Below are 20,188 nucleotides of genomic sequence, written 5' to 3'. Positions count from 1 at the left end.
GCAATATGAATAATGTATTTGTTTGTAATACTTTTCTTACTAAAGCTTGCTCTGGTAATGCTATAAAAATGTTTTGCGCCCTCTATAATATATACGCTCGTGTGTTTTTATTTGCGGTGTGCGCAAGCGCACTTTGTGTTATGATGATTCGTCTGCAAAATGGACTTCGTTTGTAATGATCGTATACACATTTCTTTTGGATATTTATACAAAAATATACAGCTTTCAAGGGAATTTTAAAGTTAATTTTAATGATCTACAATAAACAAGGTATACACAGTACGGGAAATGCAGTCAGTTTTTGTGTACGGTCGACAAGCGGTCCGTGCAATCCTTGGAACTTTACCATACGATGCTAGCAATAGCCTTGATTATCACCGTCGGCGAAAAACGCAGTTGATCACCGCCTCGTGTGGCTTCTCGAAGTCAGAGGACGTAGCCACCCCACAGGTGTTTAAAAACGGAACATTTGGGGATGATGCATGGTTTGTTGCCAGTTACAAAGGGGTTGATGTTTTAGGTATGTTTCTGGTGATAATAACAAGCCGTTTGTTAATGTGATTATTGACAAAATTGATTGTTTATTGATCATTATTTATTGGCATACATATTATATACGGTATAGGATATAGAGTAGAGGGCGGCAAACTGACTTTGCTTAGCTAGAGTAGGCCTATATATAGAACAGCCAGTTTGCTCCTGGTTGCCAAACATAAACCAAGGGCAAGGCAATCTAACAACAGGACACTGAGCTGGTGTGGCTATGGGAGCCTAGCCCACTGTCGGGAAACGCAGATACTTTTCGTCGGGGAATATAATATACAGTAAAAAGATTGGCTATTAGTTATTATTTATTACACTTTATATGCATTCATTATTGCCAGCGATCTAAAAACAATAGGTACACACTTGTCATATCATTGATTCATTGTACTCGAGGACATACTGTATACGAATTAAGATCCTCGCAGCAGTAGTTGGTAGTCAACCAATCACGTTCATGTATTTACAGTACATAGGCTATGTAATATAAAAAAATAATGACAGTGTTTCAATATCTGTATAGTAGTATTATACTTAAAGTATGTACTTTGCACAAAAGAGTTGGACAGTGTTTGGACCTTGGCAATATCCTACGATTAATTATTTTTAACAGGTTCCCGCAAATCCCTAAAATCCCTCATCCTGTGTGACGACGTTATGACAATTTTTTGTACTAATACCAGTAAATGTTTTGTTATCAGGACGTGTTATTTTACATTGTTAGTTTCTTTGATTGGTTAATTGAAGAATATCAACTGTCAAGGTCATTAGAGTATGTACAGTACTGTACAGTAGGCCTACCTGCTAAACATTAAAGCATGGAACTAATTTGTATGATTAAAAGGTACAAAGGTATAATAAACCTATGAAACATCATTGAAGTCAACTTAATTTTTGTCTGCGGTAAAGTTCAACAATCATAAAAATACTGTAAAGCTCTGTATACACTATCAAACTAGTTAGACAAAAGATGTAATGTGCCTAAATATGGTAGTCATCATGTCCATATGATGAGCACATCACATAAAGTTTGATACTGTAGTCTAGACAGAGCTTAAGCCCCTTTTCAAAAAGTGGTGAGATTGGACTTTTTAATAATGTTATGAGATAAAGGCATGTTACTAATTGATTTTCAATTACTATACTTACAAAATGCTAACCTACTGTACTGTAGTGTAACTTTTCCTTTGTAAAATTGATTCTTTCGATCTAATTTTTCCCTAAGAAAAATGCCTCAAATTACATAATTGACATCAATTTTGATGTAAGTAATGTACAGTATACAAACGAATGCACCCTGCCTAAAATTGTAAACAATGTTCTCCAGTCCAGTTGCACAGTTAAAGTAACATAAATATTCAAAAGATTAGTAATTCTATCAATGCTAACAATGTTGGAAAGTTCACAGTTTGACCTTTTCATTTTATTTACTCCTGAATAAAGCCCACTGTTCTTTAGTTGAAATATTGTATCTGACATTTTACAAAATACTGTACAATACTCCCACATACTCTGTATACTACAGTATACAGATCCAAGTCCAGACAGTTTTAGACGGAGTTCAAAATTCAAAACATGGGGGAATATAATGAAATAACCATGGACACGGAGGATAGTGACTGTCTTTAAAAAAAACTTGTACTGTAAATGACAATAATAATAATTTAAAACTACAGTACACTTTTATGTGGTAAACGCTCCTCATTAATGCTAGTAGTCTAGTCATAAATACAAGACAGTACTGGGAGCTTCAAAGTGCTGGATAATGGATCAGATACTGTAAATGGTTTCTCTGCTTTTCTTCATTTTTTGTTATCTTAGGATATTTTATGGATCATTTTTGTGTGTAAAGCGCTGTAGAAACATTGTATTAAGGCGCTGTATAATATATAAGACTAAAAAACTGTACCAGTATTAACTATTATTATTAATGTACAAACAACACATTTGAATCTTAATGGGAGACAGTACTGTATCTGGGAAACAATAAAATACTGGATTATACAGTAATTTGATATAGTTGCAATTTTGGGGGGTTTACACAAGGTTTATGATGATAGGTATGACCAATTTGACTAACCAGAAGTTACTTTTAGAAAATTTTATCGGCTGCCAAAGGCTGCTGTCATTGATATCATACAAATAAATAAATGTTGATTTAAAAGTTTAGACAGTAATGATTCTTGTACAGTATGTATTTCCGACTTTTGTGCTCATTCTCTGTTAGTACAGTATTACCGGTTTAAGAACCAATTCTGCCTGACCTGAATAGGACCAGGGAGTTCCATGATATGACATACTGTACCTGTAGGCCTACAGTAGAATTCACTACAAAGTTGTCAGTACAGTAGGCCTATTGTATGGATGAATAGTTTCAGTTAAAAGAAGTTTATTACCAGTACAGTACCCTGTTGGTCAACAATAGTAACACTTGACCTTCATTGTATTGTGTGTAGAAAGTATTTTAATTTTGATATATTGTACAATAATTATTGCATCAGAACATTTTGCACAGTGTTGGATGTGTATCAGTATACTTTAGTTAATTGTGCTTTGGTACAGTTAATTGTGCTTTGGTACAGTTAATTGTGCTTTGGTACAGTTAATTGTGCTTTGGTACATTTAATTGTGCTTTGGTACAGTTAATTGTGCTTTGGTATAGTTAATTGTGCTTTGGTACAGTTAATTGTGCTTTGGTACAGTTAATTGAGCTTTGGTACAGTTAATTGTGCTTTGGTACAGTTAATTGTGCTTTGGTACAGTTAATTGTGCTTTGGTACAGTTAATCGTGCTTTGGTACAGTTAATTGTGCTTTGGTATAGTTAATTGTGCTTTGGTACAGTTAATTGTGCTTTGGTACAGTTAATTGTGCTTTGGTACAGTTAATTGTGCTTTGGTACAGTTAATTGTGCTTTGGTACAGTTAATTGTGCTTTGGTACAGTTAATTGTGCTTTGGTACAGTTAATCGTGCTTTGGTACATTTAATTGTGCTTTGGTACAGTTAATTGTGCTTTGGTACATTTAATTGTGCTTTGGTACAGTTAATTGTGCTTTGGTACAGTTAATTGTGCTTTGGTACAGTTAATTGTGCTTTGGTACAGTTAATTGTGCTTTGGTACAGTTAATTGTGCTTTGGTACAGTTAATTGTGCTTTGGTACAGTTAATTGTGCTTTGGTACAGTTAATTGTGCTTTGGTACAGTTAATCGTGCTTTGGTACAGTTAATTGTGCTTTGGGGTAATTTGACGTCATCATTTGGTACAGTTAATTAAATGTTTAAGAAATCATATTGGGAAGGGTGCATTGCTTTCTGATCAAAACCATACATACAGTACCATGACCTATAAATTATAGGTCCATGCTCATACTAACTGTGATTCATATATTAATTTGTTTACTGCATACATGCCAAAATCTGAAGTTTAAAAAATTGTTAAGGTCAACAGTGCCCTCTATCTATTATCGTAATGTAAGAGTGCAGTGTGTGACGTCACAAGCAGCATCGCGTGTTGGCTATGTGAGGGGAATCCCGTTTCCGTTGTAGAAAAAAAATCAGAAATTTATGACCGCAGATGGTCGTACACGCCTTAAATAATATAAATTTGCTTGTGTGTAAGCCTTTTTGTTATATTTTAATATAGAAAACCATCACATATATTTATAAATAAAAATTCAAAGTTATCTTTGTAATACGGGAGTGTTGGCATGTACAGTACAGTATGTATATATATAACCAGTTACCATGATATTTGCATAACCGCCGCTGGTGGGACTCTAGTTCAGGCAAGCAAATAAAGAAGACATATTGTAGATTCTCTTGAGTCTTACTTTCTACTTAATGATAACCACCAAGTTATTACACTAACATTTATGATTTTGACATTTTTTGATCTGCCTGTAATGTATAATTTATTTGTCAATTCGCCATTCAACAGGTGTAGCTGATGGTGTGGGAGGTTGGCGTGACTATGGCATTGATCCATCAAAGTTCCCATGTCAGTTGATGAAGACGTGTGAATCCATCATTAGACAGGGTTACTTCAATCCAGATTCTCCTGTTTCAATCCTCGCAAAGGGATACAGAGAATTAATGAATAGTAAATATCCGCTAATTGGTAAGTTTACCCTTTGATGTTACAGTACCTATCAACATACTGTAAAGGATACAGTAGTAGTGATGATGAATTAAGAGGTGTAAATTGTTTCTCTTTTTGCACTTCCCCCACCCGTTGTCATGTGCTACAGTATATGCCTTTCACAGTTTGAATCATTTGTGATGTTACGCTCCAGTGCATCTACTGGCACAAGCAACAATAAGAAAACAAGATAGTATCAAAGCTTTTAAATGTTTTTTTGTTTTAAAATTTAACATCATAAATTATAATATTTTAAAAGCAATTAAAATAATTCTTAAGAGTTGATTTATTTATGTTTTTTTTTCATTATGATTATCTGTCAAACGTTCTGTGGACTGTCCTATAATTTTGTGATATTTGTGTTGCATTCAGTTTTAAATAGTAATTTGTGTTGTCATTTTTAGGTTCAAGTACAGCGTGTATTGTTATTATGGATAATGAGAACAAGATGATACACTCGTCCAATTTAGGAGATTCAGGGTTTATGATCGTAAGAGGGGGAAAAATCGTTAGCAGATCCGTCGATCAACAACATTACTTCAACACGCCTTATCAGTTGTCAATACCACCACCAGGACTTGGCTCTGTTCTTACAGACAGGTAATGACAATTCTTGTATTGGGTCAAAGGTTAAAAATCAAAAGTACTTTACTTCCAAATTAATACTTATCTTGTTCCAATAATGAACGATTAACATTATTTTTCATGTACTGTATACTGTAGGCCTAGTCCTGATGCATAAAAAGTTTGTTGTACAACAAAATGGAAAGTTTTTCTTCTACTCTATGATTTTGAGATTCAGAATAAATATGTAGACGAGAAAAAGCCTTTAAGCAAAATGTTGGTTAAAATTTGTTGTGATCCCGTCAAAATAAAATCAGAATCCTGCTTAGATTTTGATCCCACATTTTTTTTAGTGGAAAGAACATTTTAAAGTCAATGCAAATTTTTATGTTTTTGCTTTTTAATTGATATACTGTATCGGAAAATTTATTTCGGACAATTCAAAAACTTGTCAAACTGTTCTACAATAGTCATGTTATTTGAAAAAAATGTCAATTCATGGAAATTATTAAACGAAAACAACAAAAAAACCAGTTAAATCTAGTTGTTTGATACAAAGTTACTGTACGGTAGTTCATGTGTGTGCTTCCTCAACCATTTTTTTCACTTTTACTCACTTCCTTCTAATTTACTTTTTTTAGTGTTCCTATGTTTATGAACTTAGTGATATGACTAACATTAACAACATTACATTATGTCATCAATACTTTAAAGTACATTTTGAAAGTTTTTATTAGTAATTTCTTTTCTTATGGTAATTGAACATTGATACAGTAATGTATGACTATACAAATTTATGGACAAATCAAACAATGTGATTTTATTGCTTATGATCAGTGTTTATAATACAGACAACTGATTTTAAGTTTTGTTTGTTGTGGTTCTTGTTGCAGTTCTTGCAATAAAATTAAATAAACAAAAAACAAACTAAAAAAATTAAAAAAAATATTAAACCTGTGTCGACTTTGTTTAAACCCAAACATTTTGCATGCAGTAACTTCTCGGAAGAAAATCAGGCCTCTCAATGGTGTGATTTTCTCCCGAGACAAATTTGTACACTATGCAAACCTGGTTGTTACTATTTGCAGGTGGGAAAAAAGTAACTTTCTTGAAAAGTTTACGCAAAACCAGTTTAATTTCAGAGTTCTCACAACAGGGATGACTTGGAAGTACCAGTCACAATTTTAACATCCCCAGCTATCTTTCATGTCATGTGCTTTAGTGAGTAGGCTCAACAACACCGACTGACATGGCGAGAAGCCTGAATCCTAATCTTCCATCCATACTATTGTAATAATTATTAAAACCCTTCGTTATTTTTCAGTCCTGAGTCTGCTTCTAATAAGTCTCTGAGTGTGCAAGAAGGCGACCTCATTCTAATAGCCACTGATGGTCTGTTTGATAATATGTCTGAGAGTATGATTTTAAAAGAATTATCTAAATTGCAGGTAAGTGCTATATTACATGATGAAAAGCATGTTATGCTTTTAAAGTACTTCATTCTCATTTTAATGAAATGTTAAATTGTTTAATTCTGGAATGAAAGTTAGGAATACTAATTTAAAGGACAACTTGACCGAGGACCATATTTTAACAACGTATTAGGGATGTATATATGATTTCAGATCCATCGCGAAATTAAGGATATCGCCGCACACACTCACCGTACAGCCGTCGCCGTAAATTGCTGTGACGTCACAGGTGCATTTGGCAAAGTCTGGGAAATCGCGAAAATTTCTAGTAAACAAACTTTGTAACTAAATCGTAAAAAATATAGATGTTGATTTTTTTTATTGTTTCTTTTGCTTATCTGGACTCATTAAGTAGATTTTGCGATGCACCTGTGACGTCACAGCAATTTACGGCGACGGCTGTACGTCGAGCGCGTGCGGCAATATCCTTAATCTCGCGATGGTTCTGAAATCATATGTACATCCCTAATACGTTGTTAAAATATGGTTCTCGGTCAAGTTGTCCTTTAATTGTAATCATAAAAGAAAAGTTAATTGTTTTGTATTAAATTATTAAGTAGCTTTACAAATTTGAGTCCATAACTTAGTTTGCCTAGAGGCTTATTTTTGTCAGTGTTAAATAAATATATTCTATAACATTACAGTAGTTTAACTTTTAAATTGGGGATATCCTTTCAAATGTGTGTGCCAGTGGTTAGGGGGGTTAGTGCACTGACATTGACCAAGTGTTTACAAGGAAGGAAACACCTACTTGACTCACTAATAACTTTACATAGCTTTTATACTACAATGTGGGTGGTCAGTTTCGCTCATTTAGAACTCAGAAACCAAAAAAATATGCCAAATTTTCCGGTTTTAAAACAGAATTCACTGTGATAAAGTACTACATTCCCAGAAAATCATCTCAAGATAATTATGCACCATGATTTTCTCAAACATTTTCTGTGTTACTGTATGGCGTAATCATACGTCTATTTGTATCTCAATCAGAGAGCAAACAGCAAAAAGTTACTGAACACTTTCCCAAATTTGGTATTTGACGTGTTAGTCGACTTGGGGCATGAGCAAATCACATAGTGAATGGCAAATCAAAAGGTCCCTATTACCTAGTGCAACCTGGCTGGTTACAAATGTAACTGACTTATGTTTTTTTGTAACCATGTCATTTTATACAAGATTTGTTTTAACTGTACTGTATAATTATTATGTCATTTCTCTTCAGTGTACAGTACATGATTCAAGAGTGCTTGTCACCAAAAATCAGACATATTCGTAATTTAGTGGCAAGGGTCAAAATTTCGAATTGGCTCATATTTTGCACATTGGTAGACCTTGATGTAAGTAAACCTGATGTGTAGTTTGTTTGGTAAAATATCGCTTAGTTTTCGAGAAAATCGAAAAATAACGATTTTCGGCCAATTTTGTTAATTTTTGGTGTATAATTTACATTAAGTTTAACAGCCTCTGGAAGCCAAACGTAGCTACCTAGCGTTTAAATATTTTACACTTATGTTAACTAGCATCTTGACAATAATTAAGTAAAGTTTCAAAAAATTTGATGAAATTCTAAGATTTTTACTAATTAATTACTAATTAGCATATATAAAACTCTTAAAAAGTAGGGTAAAAACAAACACGTTTTTTTTCATGTGCGACGAATTTTTTTTAAATAAAAAAATCATCAATCTAAAGTTTAGATACTAATATTTATGAATCAAGTAAAAAAAATTTGGGGAAACTTATTTGCGCTCCGCGCCAGAGCCACAAATTTGTAAGAAATTCAAAGATTTTATCTGTCGGCAAGATCAATCGGATGTACCTATTGTTCTCTATTTACATATTTAAGGTAAATTTTACTATGAGAAACAAACTTTAAAGGTAAACTGAAAGGTCCTGAATAATTTGGATTTACGTTTTAATATAAACACAAACTAAAAATAAATTTCTAGTAAAATTTAAACGACTAACCCATGATGAAATTAAGCAATTACTATCTGAGCTCAACATTATAACTCGCTTAGCTTCATCAAGCCTGTTATGTTTTCCACAAGGTGAATTTATTCTCGCGAATTGAACATTTTTTGCATGCGCAGTTTATTTTTATCAACAACGTGTTCCATTGGGCGTGCGCGTATACGCGAAAATGTTTGATTTGCGCGAATAATTTCGCCTAGTGGAAAACAGGCTTTACAACATAATTTTCTTATCTTCTCATATAGGGAGTTTTCGCACGAGCACGTTAACGCTATTTTCCAAGCTCCGCCCACTTTGTAAACAACTTGATCTGTGCGTGCGCAAGCATTACGAAAAACTTTAGTTACGTGCGTCAAGAACCTTATTTCTGAAAAATAGCGTCAATGAAAAACGTTAACCAAAACATGATTAAACATGCCTGGCTAGGCTTAGTCTCTAAACCCAAGGTATTCCGTGATTTGTGTCAATACTTGTGGCGTATGTTGCGTGCGCTACACATGTGTTGCGTTCTACACTTCCCGTCGAAGCGCGAAATCAAAACGAGCAAGTACGTTAACGCAAATGTTCGCTGAACTCTGTTGTTATGCAAATGAGTAGAATGGTGACAACCGTTAACGTTCATGTGCTCGTGCGAAATTTCCTAATAATTCGTGGCCTAAACAATAAATTATTGTTTTACCATTGTTTCACCCCTTCGCTTTATTAAAAATTTACAGAACGCGACTTAAAATACTAAGAATTTAGACAACAGAATCGTCCCACATATTAAATTGTTATTTTAAAGAATTCTCACAGACACAGTTTTACCTTCGTTGCTACCTTAATCAATCGAGCAACTGCACGTGGAAACCAGCTTTCCCAGCAAATCAATGTATGGCTTCTTGCGCTTTATGGTTATATCTGTGGTATCAAGTTCAAGAGAAGTACACATTTCTTGCAACATTGGCAAAGAGAATCTGGAGAGTTTTTCTTGAGCTTTCAGTTCACAAATATTATGCCTTTCAAACATTATTGGATGCTGCAAGCCTATTGTGTCCAGTACGGTTTGCGACAAAATTTGAATTTCTCTTTCTTTTTCCGTTTTTGAATCGTCTCCATTTTCTTGGACTTCGTCACCATCTTCAATACTATCGTAATCATCATCTTCGTCATCATCATCATCATCATGAACGGCTGCATCTGTCCTCCTTTTTTAGCTAAGCGTGAGAAAAAACTTGCAATCTGCTGTGCTGTTAAAAATTCACTCTTGCTAAATAGATGTGAACCATCGCTGTGCCTGGCCGATCTCATCTCTCGTGAGACATCACATGGATCAGCTTTCTGTCCTGTCTGCTCTCCAACGTCAAAAACATCAATAAGGTAGGTTTTCTGTGGAACAGAAAATCGGGTTTTTTTTGCAGAGGACTTTAACGCCCAGCCCATTTGCAGGTCGGGGCCAATGTCAAACCGTGGCAAATCGTTGGTTCTTGTTGGATCTGGATTTTTAGAAGTACCCTCTTCTAGTTGTGTTGCGTATAATTTCATTGCCCTGTCATATAGTGTTTCATGTTCTAGTGCGTTCTTGTGATTTTCATAATCTAAGTGTTTCTCTAGGGAAGAGTATCTCTGATATGACCTAATGCAACCTTGTTCGCGACAAAAGAACAGTTTGCTGGGGGTGCCAGGACTTTCTTCACTTTCTATTTGTTCGTCGTCATTTATATCAGCTTGTTCTTCATGAGATGTCTTGGCTTGTATTCTTGCTTTTACTGTAATAAATGATACTTGATTTTGATCAGACGTTGTATCCTTGTTATGAATTAAATTGGGTAGTTTCGAGGGCACACAGAATTTACTCAAAAGTAGATTTTGTCCTGCACCAATACCATACGCCATCCACACCTTCATGGACCTGCTTCCGAACTCTATGTTGTTGATGTGACTCACGTCTTTCCATTTCCCTGCTGCACAAATAGTACCAGTAGGTAAAGCACAAACTATGACTTTCACTCCAGGAATGCCTCCAAAGGACTCAATTGCTGCCTTCATCTGCTCTGGATTTTCAATATCTTTTCCTGAATTAAGATATTTATTCATGTGATTTTTGATATGGGCTGCCTTGCGGTCACATGCGCCCTTCCCCCCTTGAGGGTCCGAAAAATCAATACGTCGGATTTTGATCTTCGTTTCTTTCGCTATCTTTGGTAACGAGAGTAATGTTAGGGCAGAGTGGTAGCATCCTGCATTATCTTGACGCAGATACACAGAGTGTATATCGGGTGCAATAGATGGCAGCTGCCTCAACACATCGTCGATGATTGCCACAACAGTAGTACTATCCTGACTGCAAGATTTAAAAATATGCACAAACGTAAGCATCTGTACCTCTCTATCTTTATTCTTTTTGGTCAAGACCGTTATGTGCCACGGAAGTCCACGCTTTCCAAACCAGTCTCTTTGGCTTTCGCGGTATTTACGTGGTACAAACTTCATCGCCCAGTCTAAAACAATTAGGGCACAACCAGGATTCAAATCTCCTAAAATATCATGTCGTGCAGCGTCTTGGTTAATGGATCTTAAGATATGCGCCTTCCACGTCTCGATGTCTTGGACTGACCGTGTAATTACGTACTCCATGTCATCTTTTTCTTCAGAAGAGCAGCGCACTTCGTTTAAAGCTTCAAGAATTTCAGACAAAGCTTCTGGAAATATACGACATCTGTCACATCTTGCATTGTGGTCATGATCACAGACAGTCTGGTAATATTTGTCTTCGCAAGAACTAAGAGCATACGCCCTACAATGATCGGCAACTTCAGAATGGTTAGAAATGTTAATCTGCAATAATATATAAAAGGAATTGTATAAAAAATGTAATTAGTCTTGAATGTTTCTTACATGCTTTACTGAGCAACATACAACGCGCTACTTTGCCTTTTTTATTATATTGTTTTTCTATTTATACTGTAGCAGTTATCAAGATATTTAAACAAGATTGTTATTACCTTATAGTCACCTTTTAGGTAGCGCTTGGCATCTTTAAGTTTTTGGTTTGTTTGTTTGGCCCAAGTCAAACCCATTTCATAGCAATCTCCCAGCTTATCAACGATGTTCTCCAGGTCATCGTCTTGTACTCCAGTGGTTAGTATGAAGATAGCATTCTGATAGAGCATCTAATAGAGAAGAATCGGTTCTTTCGTCAGCTTCTGTGGTTTTATCACTTGATAAGCCTTCAAGTAGAGTAGTCGACTGACCAGGTACGATTTCTTCCAGGCACATAGAGACAACTTGACGAGCCTTGCGCATGTGGAAACGTTTAGTACGGTCTGAAACTTGCTCCAGCGGTGCAGATAAAGGATATCTAATTGGACTGACGTCCCTTGAATTGAGAAATGCATTTAATTTTTCTCTGTGTAGTGTAGATTGAATTGATTCATCTTCTGAGGTAGCTGAAGCAAAAGTTGGATCGCAAAATTGATATAGGCTCATTTGAGTATCCATAACATCACACGCCGGTGTTTGACAAGTTGGAGTGGCTAATGACATGGAAAACTCATCCTTATTACTTTCCTGAAAATAAGAATAATATTGGTAAAAAATTACTACTGACTTTGATTCAATTATTGACGCACTGATTCGTGATATATATAAAATGATGATGACAATGGCAGGGAATGCAGAAAATATACCTCCTACCACCAACATCCGAAAAAAAATGAACAAAGTAACATGAAACACATTATTTACTTAATCTTTCCGCCAATAAATGCGTATTCATAAATGTCATACTGTACGGTATTTTTTAACTTACAGTTGTTAGTGCGCTCATCTGATCGACGAGACTAGGGTTATTTGTTTCAGTGTTCGAGGTTACAGGTAACAATGACTTCAGCATCTTACGGCAAGTTGAACAGATACCTGATAAAAAGCGTAAAAACATTTACTTACAGGGTTTTGTTTAACAGTTTAAATTACATTAAATATATAAAAATATAAAAATTAAATTATATTTACCTGAACCAACTTGCAGGAAAGTTCCTGTTTTCTTTAATATTAGTTGCGAATCTTCTTTGCTAATACCCCTATCGCACTTGGGTCCCTTTCCTTTGCTTTGGATGTGATTAGAGAGATCAGGCGGCACTCTACATCTGTTGTTATTTCCTCGAGACCAACCTAAGCCAAGTTCCGATCGATGCAAGGGACAAACAGTCCAACTATGTATATCAGCGGGCAAGGTAAACATGGCTGCTCGACTAAGAATTAGGTCTACCTCACTATCGATGCCCGTAAACCTAAACATGTGTCTGTGTGCAGCGATTTCCTTCTGGCATGCTTGTAAAGGTAGGACTTCAGTGCTCTGTTTGCGGTCTTTTCTATCGAATCCACAAGCTCCGCCAACAACCGATTGTTGTTGTTGAAATCTCCATCTTGTTTGAACTTAAAGCCATCAGACAATAAGTATATATAAAAATTATTTTCAACACGTCTTTACATTGTAAGACATAAACTAAAATGGATAACAATTCAGTTCCGTTGTCAACGCCAATGAAGATATCGTTGTCTATCGAATATATGCAGTAAAGTGTTTTGTCTACTGTGGTTAATGTTTTGAAACATTCTCGCTGAGTAAGTTCGACCAGGTTCGACAAACAGGAAAACGATAACAAGTTAAAACAAAATGTGTTTTTCAGTTTTATCCTATAAACTATGAGAGGATGGAATAATTTATAATAATGTGGTTTGACAAAGAATAAGCGAGTGATTTTTAGTTAATTGCTTAATTTTGTATATTGATTAGTAATTGAAATTTTACCAGAAACGTATTTTTAGTTTGTGTTTAAATTGCAACTTAATTCAAAATTATTCCAGGAACTTTCAGTTTATCTTTCAATTTTGTTTCGCGTAATAAAAGTTTAGCTCAAAGCGACTTAGATTGCTAAATAGATAACAATAGGTGCATCTGATTGATCTTGCCGACAGATAAAATCTTTGAATTTCTTACAACTTTGTGGCTCTGGCGCGGAGCGCAAAATAGTTTCCCCAAATTTTTTTTACTTGATTCATAAATATTAGTATCTAAACTTTAGATTGATGATTTTTTTATTTTAAAAAAATTCGTCGCACATGAAAAAAAACGCGTTTGTTTTTAACCTACTTTTTAAGAGTTTTATATATGCTAATTAGTAATTAATTAGTAAAAATCTTAAAATTTCATCAAATTTTTTGAAACTTTACTAAATTATTGTCAAGATGCTAGTTAACGTAAGTGTAAAATATTAAAACGCTAGGTTGCTACATTTGGCTTCCAGAGGCTGTTAAACTTAATGTAAATTATACACCAAAAATTAACAAAATTGGCCGAAAATCGTTATTTTTCGATTTTCTCGAAAACTAAGCGATATTTTACCAAACAAACTACACATCAGGTTTACTTACATCAAGGTCTACCAATGTGCAAAATATGAGACAATTCGAAATTTTGACCCTTGCCACCTAATGTTTGATTTTTAGTGACTGGCTCTCTCAAATATTTAGTAAATTCATTTTTTTGTAAATAATTCATTTTGTTTTTCATTTTTATGATATTAGGATCAAACATTAGAAAATCTACAAAAGACTGTGAATACAATAGCTGAGAGAGCTAGGGAGTTAGCGTATGATCCGACCTATCTATCACCTTTTGCAATGCATGCCAGAGAGAATGGCTTAGATTTTATGGGTAAGTATAGCTGAGAGAGCCAGTGAGTTTATCCAACCTATCTATCACCTACTACCCAATCTATCTATCACCTATCCAACCTATCTACAGTATCACCTATTCAATCTATCTTATTACCTTTCACAATGCATGCCAGAGAAAATGACATAGATTTTATGGGTAAGTATAGCCGAGGGAGTTACACAGAATAGCTGACATTGTAAAAGTTATTTACGATTTTCTTTTGGCCAAACGTTCTAGGAATACAGTAACACTTGATTTATAATTATTTAATTAAAAACAAACACTTGATTTAAAAAAGCCTCTATTGAATTAATTTTTCATCAATTTTACTACACTTTTCCAGATTTAAAATAAAATGAACTTTTTTTTCAGGGGGTAAACCAGATGACATCACAATACTACTTTCAGCTGTGAGATGTCAGGATGAATTTGAGGAATCGGCATTATAGCGATGGTTGTTAGTGGCGATGGTTACTAGTGACGATAGTTGCTAGTGGCGATGGTTATACTAGTAAAAATAGTTGCTAGTGGCGATGGTTACTAGACAATACAAGCCACAGAGACAGTGAAACCTGGTAGTGTGTTAAATTCATACAAACCACAAAGACAATGAAATATGTAGTGTGTTGATTGCATCGATACATGAAACAGGGACAATGACAAATCTAGTGTGTGTTAGCTGATGAATATTTCTTCCTCTGATACCTTGAAGGAGTAATGTGGATGCTTGCAAGAGAGAAGCAAGAAAGACTCATAGTGATTCAGTGTTGAATCGTGCCATGAGAAGATGATGCAAATAGAAATCTATAATATCTCTACCTGAAATTATTGCTTTGGATAACTTAAAACAATCCTGTTAAGCTCTGTCTACACTTCCAAACTTTATGTGACAACAAAAATGTGATGTCTATATATGGACACAGTGACATCATATCACTACCATATTTGGGCACATCATACATTTTTCATCAAATTAGTTTGAAAAACAAAATGTGACTGATGTACCCAAATATGGTAGTGATATTCCCAAATATGGTAGTAATATGACATCATCATGTCCATATATGGGCACATCACATTTGTTTGTCACATAAAGTGTGATAGTGTAGACAAGGCTTTAGATCTGACAATAAAGATTTGACAACTGAAGACAGTGGAAAACTTGATGGAATGTTTTATTAGATTCCCCCATGTCATACGTTAGAATATGTTATAATATTTAAAAAAAATTACACCCAATAAATTGTTATTTGATCTCACTAATTACTGTATAACCACTAAAAAAATTGTTAATGAAAAAGAGCTTTATATTGTATGTATTTATGTGTAAACATTTATGTTAGTTTCAGAATATGTTCCAGTCTTTAAAATTCCATTTTGATGAGCAGTTGAGCATACATACAGTATGATTTAAATTGAAAGTTTAAGAAAACAGCATGAAATGCCAAAGGCTGCTTGCCAAATTACAAATGTCTTGAATTATTATGGTCTAGTCTAGATTCTAGATGGTAAATCGGCTTAATATCGGTAAAATGATAAACATTTTGGCACAAATAGCATGTCATACTTATACTTGAGTTTGAAAAAATCAAAAGAATATGAAAGAATAAAATAATGAAAAAGACTAAACTAACTATAGTTGTAGACAACACCTAAATGTTCACTACATCCAGCATAGTAGTTAGTATTTAACCTTACGTATAAAGTCATAATACAACTTATTTGATTTCAGTGGATAAATTTAATAGTAAAATTCCAATATTTCTCATACCGTAGGAACGATTGTTTGCTTTTTTCTACTATAAAAGCATAAAGGTGTCTTGGTATATCAGTTTTTAAGCAAAGTGATATAATGAGTTTAAAATAGCAACATTATTACTATGTTTTGGTTCTCTTTAAACAGGGTGCATCTCTTTATGCAAAGATAAAATAACTACTGAGTCGCTCATGCATAATTATCTTTTTTTTTTTCACCAAACAAAAATTTATTTAGTTGGAAATCTGAGTTTTGGGAGTTTCTGAAAAATACCATACAGTATGATGTTGATATGCTCTAGTAAACCTGACCCTTGCCCAGGTAAAATATAATGACTGTACCGGGAAATAGGAAAGTTATAATAGACAATGCAGTGTAATTAGAAATTGGCATTACCCAAATTAGTCTGCCTTCATAGGTAGATCTGGCTTAATAAGCATCAATTGGTAATCACATATGTTAATGTATTGATAGTGCTTCAAGCTCTGTCTATACTATCACGCTTTATGTAACAACAACATGTGATGTGCCCATATTTGGACATGATGACATGATATTGCTACCATATTTGGGCACATCACACTTTTTTGTTGTCAAAATAGTTTGATAGTGTAGACAGAGCTTCAAAGAGCTTTCATTGTATTGATGAATGAGCTTTATAAACTAATTTAATTAAATGTATAATTATTATTTTTTGTTTTACAAATTTTTGTACTTATGATTTACATATTGTACCAAAATAATAATGATAGTTTAGTAATAGTTAAATGTCCAATTTTGTATGCACATGCCATTTTCATTGTTATCACTTTAATTTATACCTAAAATGCTATAAAAACCTACTCTACTTGTCTAGTTTATATTTTGGGTAAATAATAATTCCACAGTAAAGCAATCCATCAATCAACTAACTTAAGATAGGAAAAGATGGCTTTAGTACTTGCAGATGTTGTGCTGCATGTGAACATTATTATTTCTTGCTCATCAATAACCCACATAACGTTATATTTCAATGAAAGCATTTTCAATGTAGTATTATCACCACACTTTACAAATGATATGGTTGGTTGCACACAACATGTAGGCCTAATAGTGACATTAATTATTATTATTATTATTATTATGCATTTACATCCAATGTTATTGTACAGCGTTTTGTCAATGTCAGTCAATCCATTGGATTTCATTTGAGTATTCATTACAGTAAAGACCTACATTTTATGTACACTGATTTTATGTACCCTGGATTTTGTACGTATAAAATGACAGATAACATCATATATAATAGTACATAATTAGTATGTTGTTGTATATTCCATTCATTAAAAGTTTGTACGTTTCTAGGCCTGTATCTGTAGATGTAAGGTAAACGAAACATTACTACTGGAAAGGTTGGATTTAAAGCCAACCTGAATTTTATGTATCCTATGTATATACGTAGGCCTACAGCTTTGGTCCCTGCCATACCACAATAAAATGAAGGTCTTACTCTGTATGTTATAAAATAATCTACAAACTAATTTGCCTATTAAGGTTTCTTCAATGTTATAATTACAATATGAGATAAATCATTTATGTGTGTGATGTCACATTGTATTGTGTAAGAAATTTAAAATGAAATGTGAATTATGAATTAAACTGTAATTATAGTTAAAATAATAGAACCAAATCAAATTAATATTTTGTAGGATGTATGAAATGTATAATTATTAAAAACACATGATTTTGCACTTAGTATAGCAGCTAAGTATAGCTACTATTTTACAATATATAATGAAAGGGGTGTATCCTTGAAAGAGGACTTTTGCTCCGTTGATAATTGCACAAATTCTGTGTCCGCATTCAATGCGTGTCATTTAATTCTGTTACAAATAGTTTACGCCATGTGAATACTACGACCCGTGACCTGCATGGGCAACTTATGTATGTATCATTCGCAAACGCACCATGAAGTATGCGTAGTCAGTATGCAAATTATTATCGCCTATTTTGTAAATTAGTTGCGAGCATGGCGCACATACGTCGTACATAGTTCACAAATTTAGTATGCATACATGTTGAAAGTTTGTTCCTGCATTTTACGCATTCTCCCGCAAGCAGTGCGAGACGTACAAACCTTGTGCAAGTGTCAACAGGGCTTAACTTTATACGTGTTGACCCATTAATTAACCCAGGATTTAGTTCAGGACTAAGGATAGTCCAGAAAAAAATTGTCCTTCAAGAATACAGCCACTAGAGTAATACCTCAATAGTTAAATACCAAGTCACAGATATACCTGTTATGTAAGTGCAAGATTAATTAAATAAGTAAATAAACTTACTTTATAAGAACAGTTTGTATTGCAGTGTAAAAACCTAAAATACTATTAAAACATCATTTATATTGACATGTGTAGATTATATAAAAATATATGTAAAAATGTACCATTTCAGAAGTGGGACTGACTCTGACAGAATCACTGTTACTTGCTATAAACCTATTTTTATGTCACAATTGATAGGAAATTGATAGGATTTTACTTGGTCAATACACCTTGGTTTTATTATGCAGTGAGATCACATTATATTTGAGGGTGCTATTTATCACTGTAAGTGTTATTATTAAGCTCTGACTACACTATCAAACTAGTGTGACAAAATAAGTGTGATGTGCCCAAATATGTCCATATATGGGCACCTCACATAAAGTTTGATGTAGACAGAGTGTTACAGTTGTTTTGCTGAATATACACTATATATTACATGCATACATATTTATGTCTTTACAGTAGATGTATTATTCTTAGTAGGCCTATATGAAAACATAATGTTTTTGCTGTTATTTGCCAAGTGTTTTTATTTTGGGAAATCATTGAGGGCACAAAACATGACCTATATGGTAACAAGATAATAAGTATCAGAAATGTTGGTGGTAAATTTTGATTATGTATACTGTACTAGAATAAACATCTACAAGCAATAATGAAAAAGAACAATTATGTTATATGGATGGAGGATTCTGGCGTTTATGAAACTAGCCTATAAGTCGAGGTGGCGTGCTAACCTAGCTATCATGTAGCCCAGTCATGAAGCTTTGTATGAAAACAATGACATAATAATGGTCTGGACTAGCTTAATGACTAAATTAACTATTTAAATTGTACAGATAGGTTTGGCAACAAAGTGAGGAGTATCATTTGTCTCTTTTTAGTCATAAATGAGCCCTTAATGGAATGTAGTATATCAGAATATGATACGATAAAAGTTTATTGCAATTTCAAAATACATTAAAATTGAAGTTTAACAAAAATAAATATGTAAAAATATATAAATCTTATGCATAAAAATATAAGTAATGATTCTTAGGCTGACTCCACATCGGTACACAATGTATAAAAAAGTTCATTCTCAAATTTAAAATAGTTCAAATTATTGCTGGGTTTGTAATTAAGTATAATTTTTTTTATTTATTATTGTAACTGAACCTTTTTGTTTAAAGGGACTGTTTTTTTCTTTCAAGGTGTATTCAAACAAATATTGTTTTAATTGAGTGTTGCTTTAAGGAATAGAGTGTGTTGTATTCAATTGAAAGTGTTTCAATAAGTCGTGATTGAAAATGTACAAAAGATATCCTGTAAACTACAATAAAGATTTCCACAAGTTATTTTGGTGTTTTTTCGTAATCAATTTATTTGTTTATGTTTATGGGCGACGTGTGTCGCGAACGACACTAGGGACCTTTAGGTGAGTGAACGTGGATGTGGTTCACATCAACTTGTGATGCATTTCCACCAAGTTGGCTGCTCTTGTTAACAAATTTTAGATTTCACTAACAATGACAACTAGATAACAAATGATGGCGGCGTTAGAGTTTGAGGTGTACGTCAACAAGGCCATATACATGGCTGCAGTCCCGTGCTCAAGTTAGTGTTTACCGACCGACCGACATAGTGAGCTGTAGAGTCGCGGGCAAAAATCTATTGTCACCTAACCCTTAAAGGCACCTATGCGCAACATCTTAAAATGATGTAATCATGTAAAAGTCAACATGTCAATTAGTCT

General features: G+C 33.9%; 1 protein-coding gene across 2 annotated transcripts; it reads left to right on the top strand.

Annotated features, from left to right (window-relative positions):
• Positions 1-159: 159 nt before the first annotated feature.
• Positions 160-19,790, top strand: LOC144835153 (protein phosphatase PTC7 homolog). 2 transcript variants are annotated; one of them, XR_013611048.1, is made up of 7 exons: positions 160-520; positions 4,480-4,659; positions 5,085-5,280; positions 6,569-6,692; positions 14,259-14,388; positions 14,764-19,390; positions 19,493-19,790. XR_013611048.1 is itself a non-coding variant. In XM_078690211.1 (6 exons), exons 1-6 carry the CDS (start codon positions 289-291, stop codon positions 14,838-14,840), a joined length of 939 nt encoding a protein of 312 aa, XP_078546337.1. In that variant the 5' UTR covers positions 160-288; the 3' UTR covers positions 14,841-19,790. The 2 variants fall into 2 exon arrangements, 1 of the variants encoding a protein (XP_078546337.1); XM_078690211.1 differs by having other exon boundaries at positions 14,764-19,790.
• Positions 19,791-20,188: the final 398 nt, after the last annotated feature.

This window comes from Antedon bifida, chromosome 2 (assembly GCF_963402885.1).
Source record: "Antedon bifida chromosome 2, ecAntBifi1.1, whole genome shotgun sequence".
NCBI classification, from domain to species: domain Eukaryota; kingdom Metazoa; phylum Echinodermata; class Crinoidea; order Comatulida; family Antedonidae; genus Antedon; species Antedon bifida.
This window is presented reverse-complemented; position numbering and strand designations above follow the sequence as displayed.

What these genes read in the sequence shown, in the direction of transcription:
- LOC144835153 (XM_078690211.1), top strand. Translation starts at nt 289, where the DNA reads ATGCAGTCAGTTTTTGTGTACGGTCGACAAGCGGTCCGTGCAATCCTT. An exon ending in TAGTAAATATCCGCTAATTG is followed by an intron (nt 4,660 to 5,084) that starts GTAAGTTTACCC and finishes TGTCATTTTTAG; the next exon opens with GTTCAAGTACAGCGTGTATT. An exon ending in GAATGGCTTAGATTTTATGG is followed by an intron (nt 14,389 to 14,763) that starts GTAAGTATAGCT and finishes CTTTTTTTTCAG; the next exon opens with GGGGTAAACCAGATGACATC.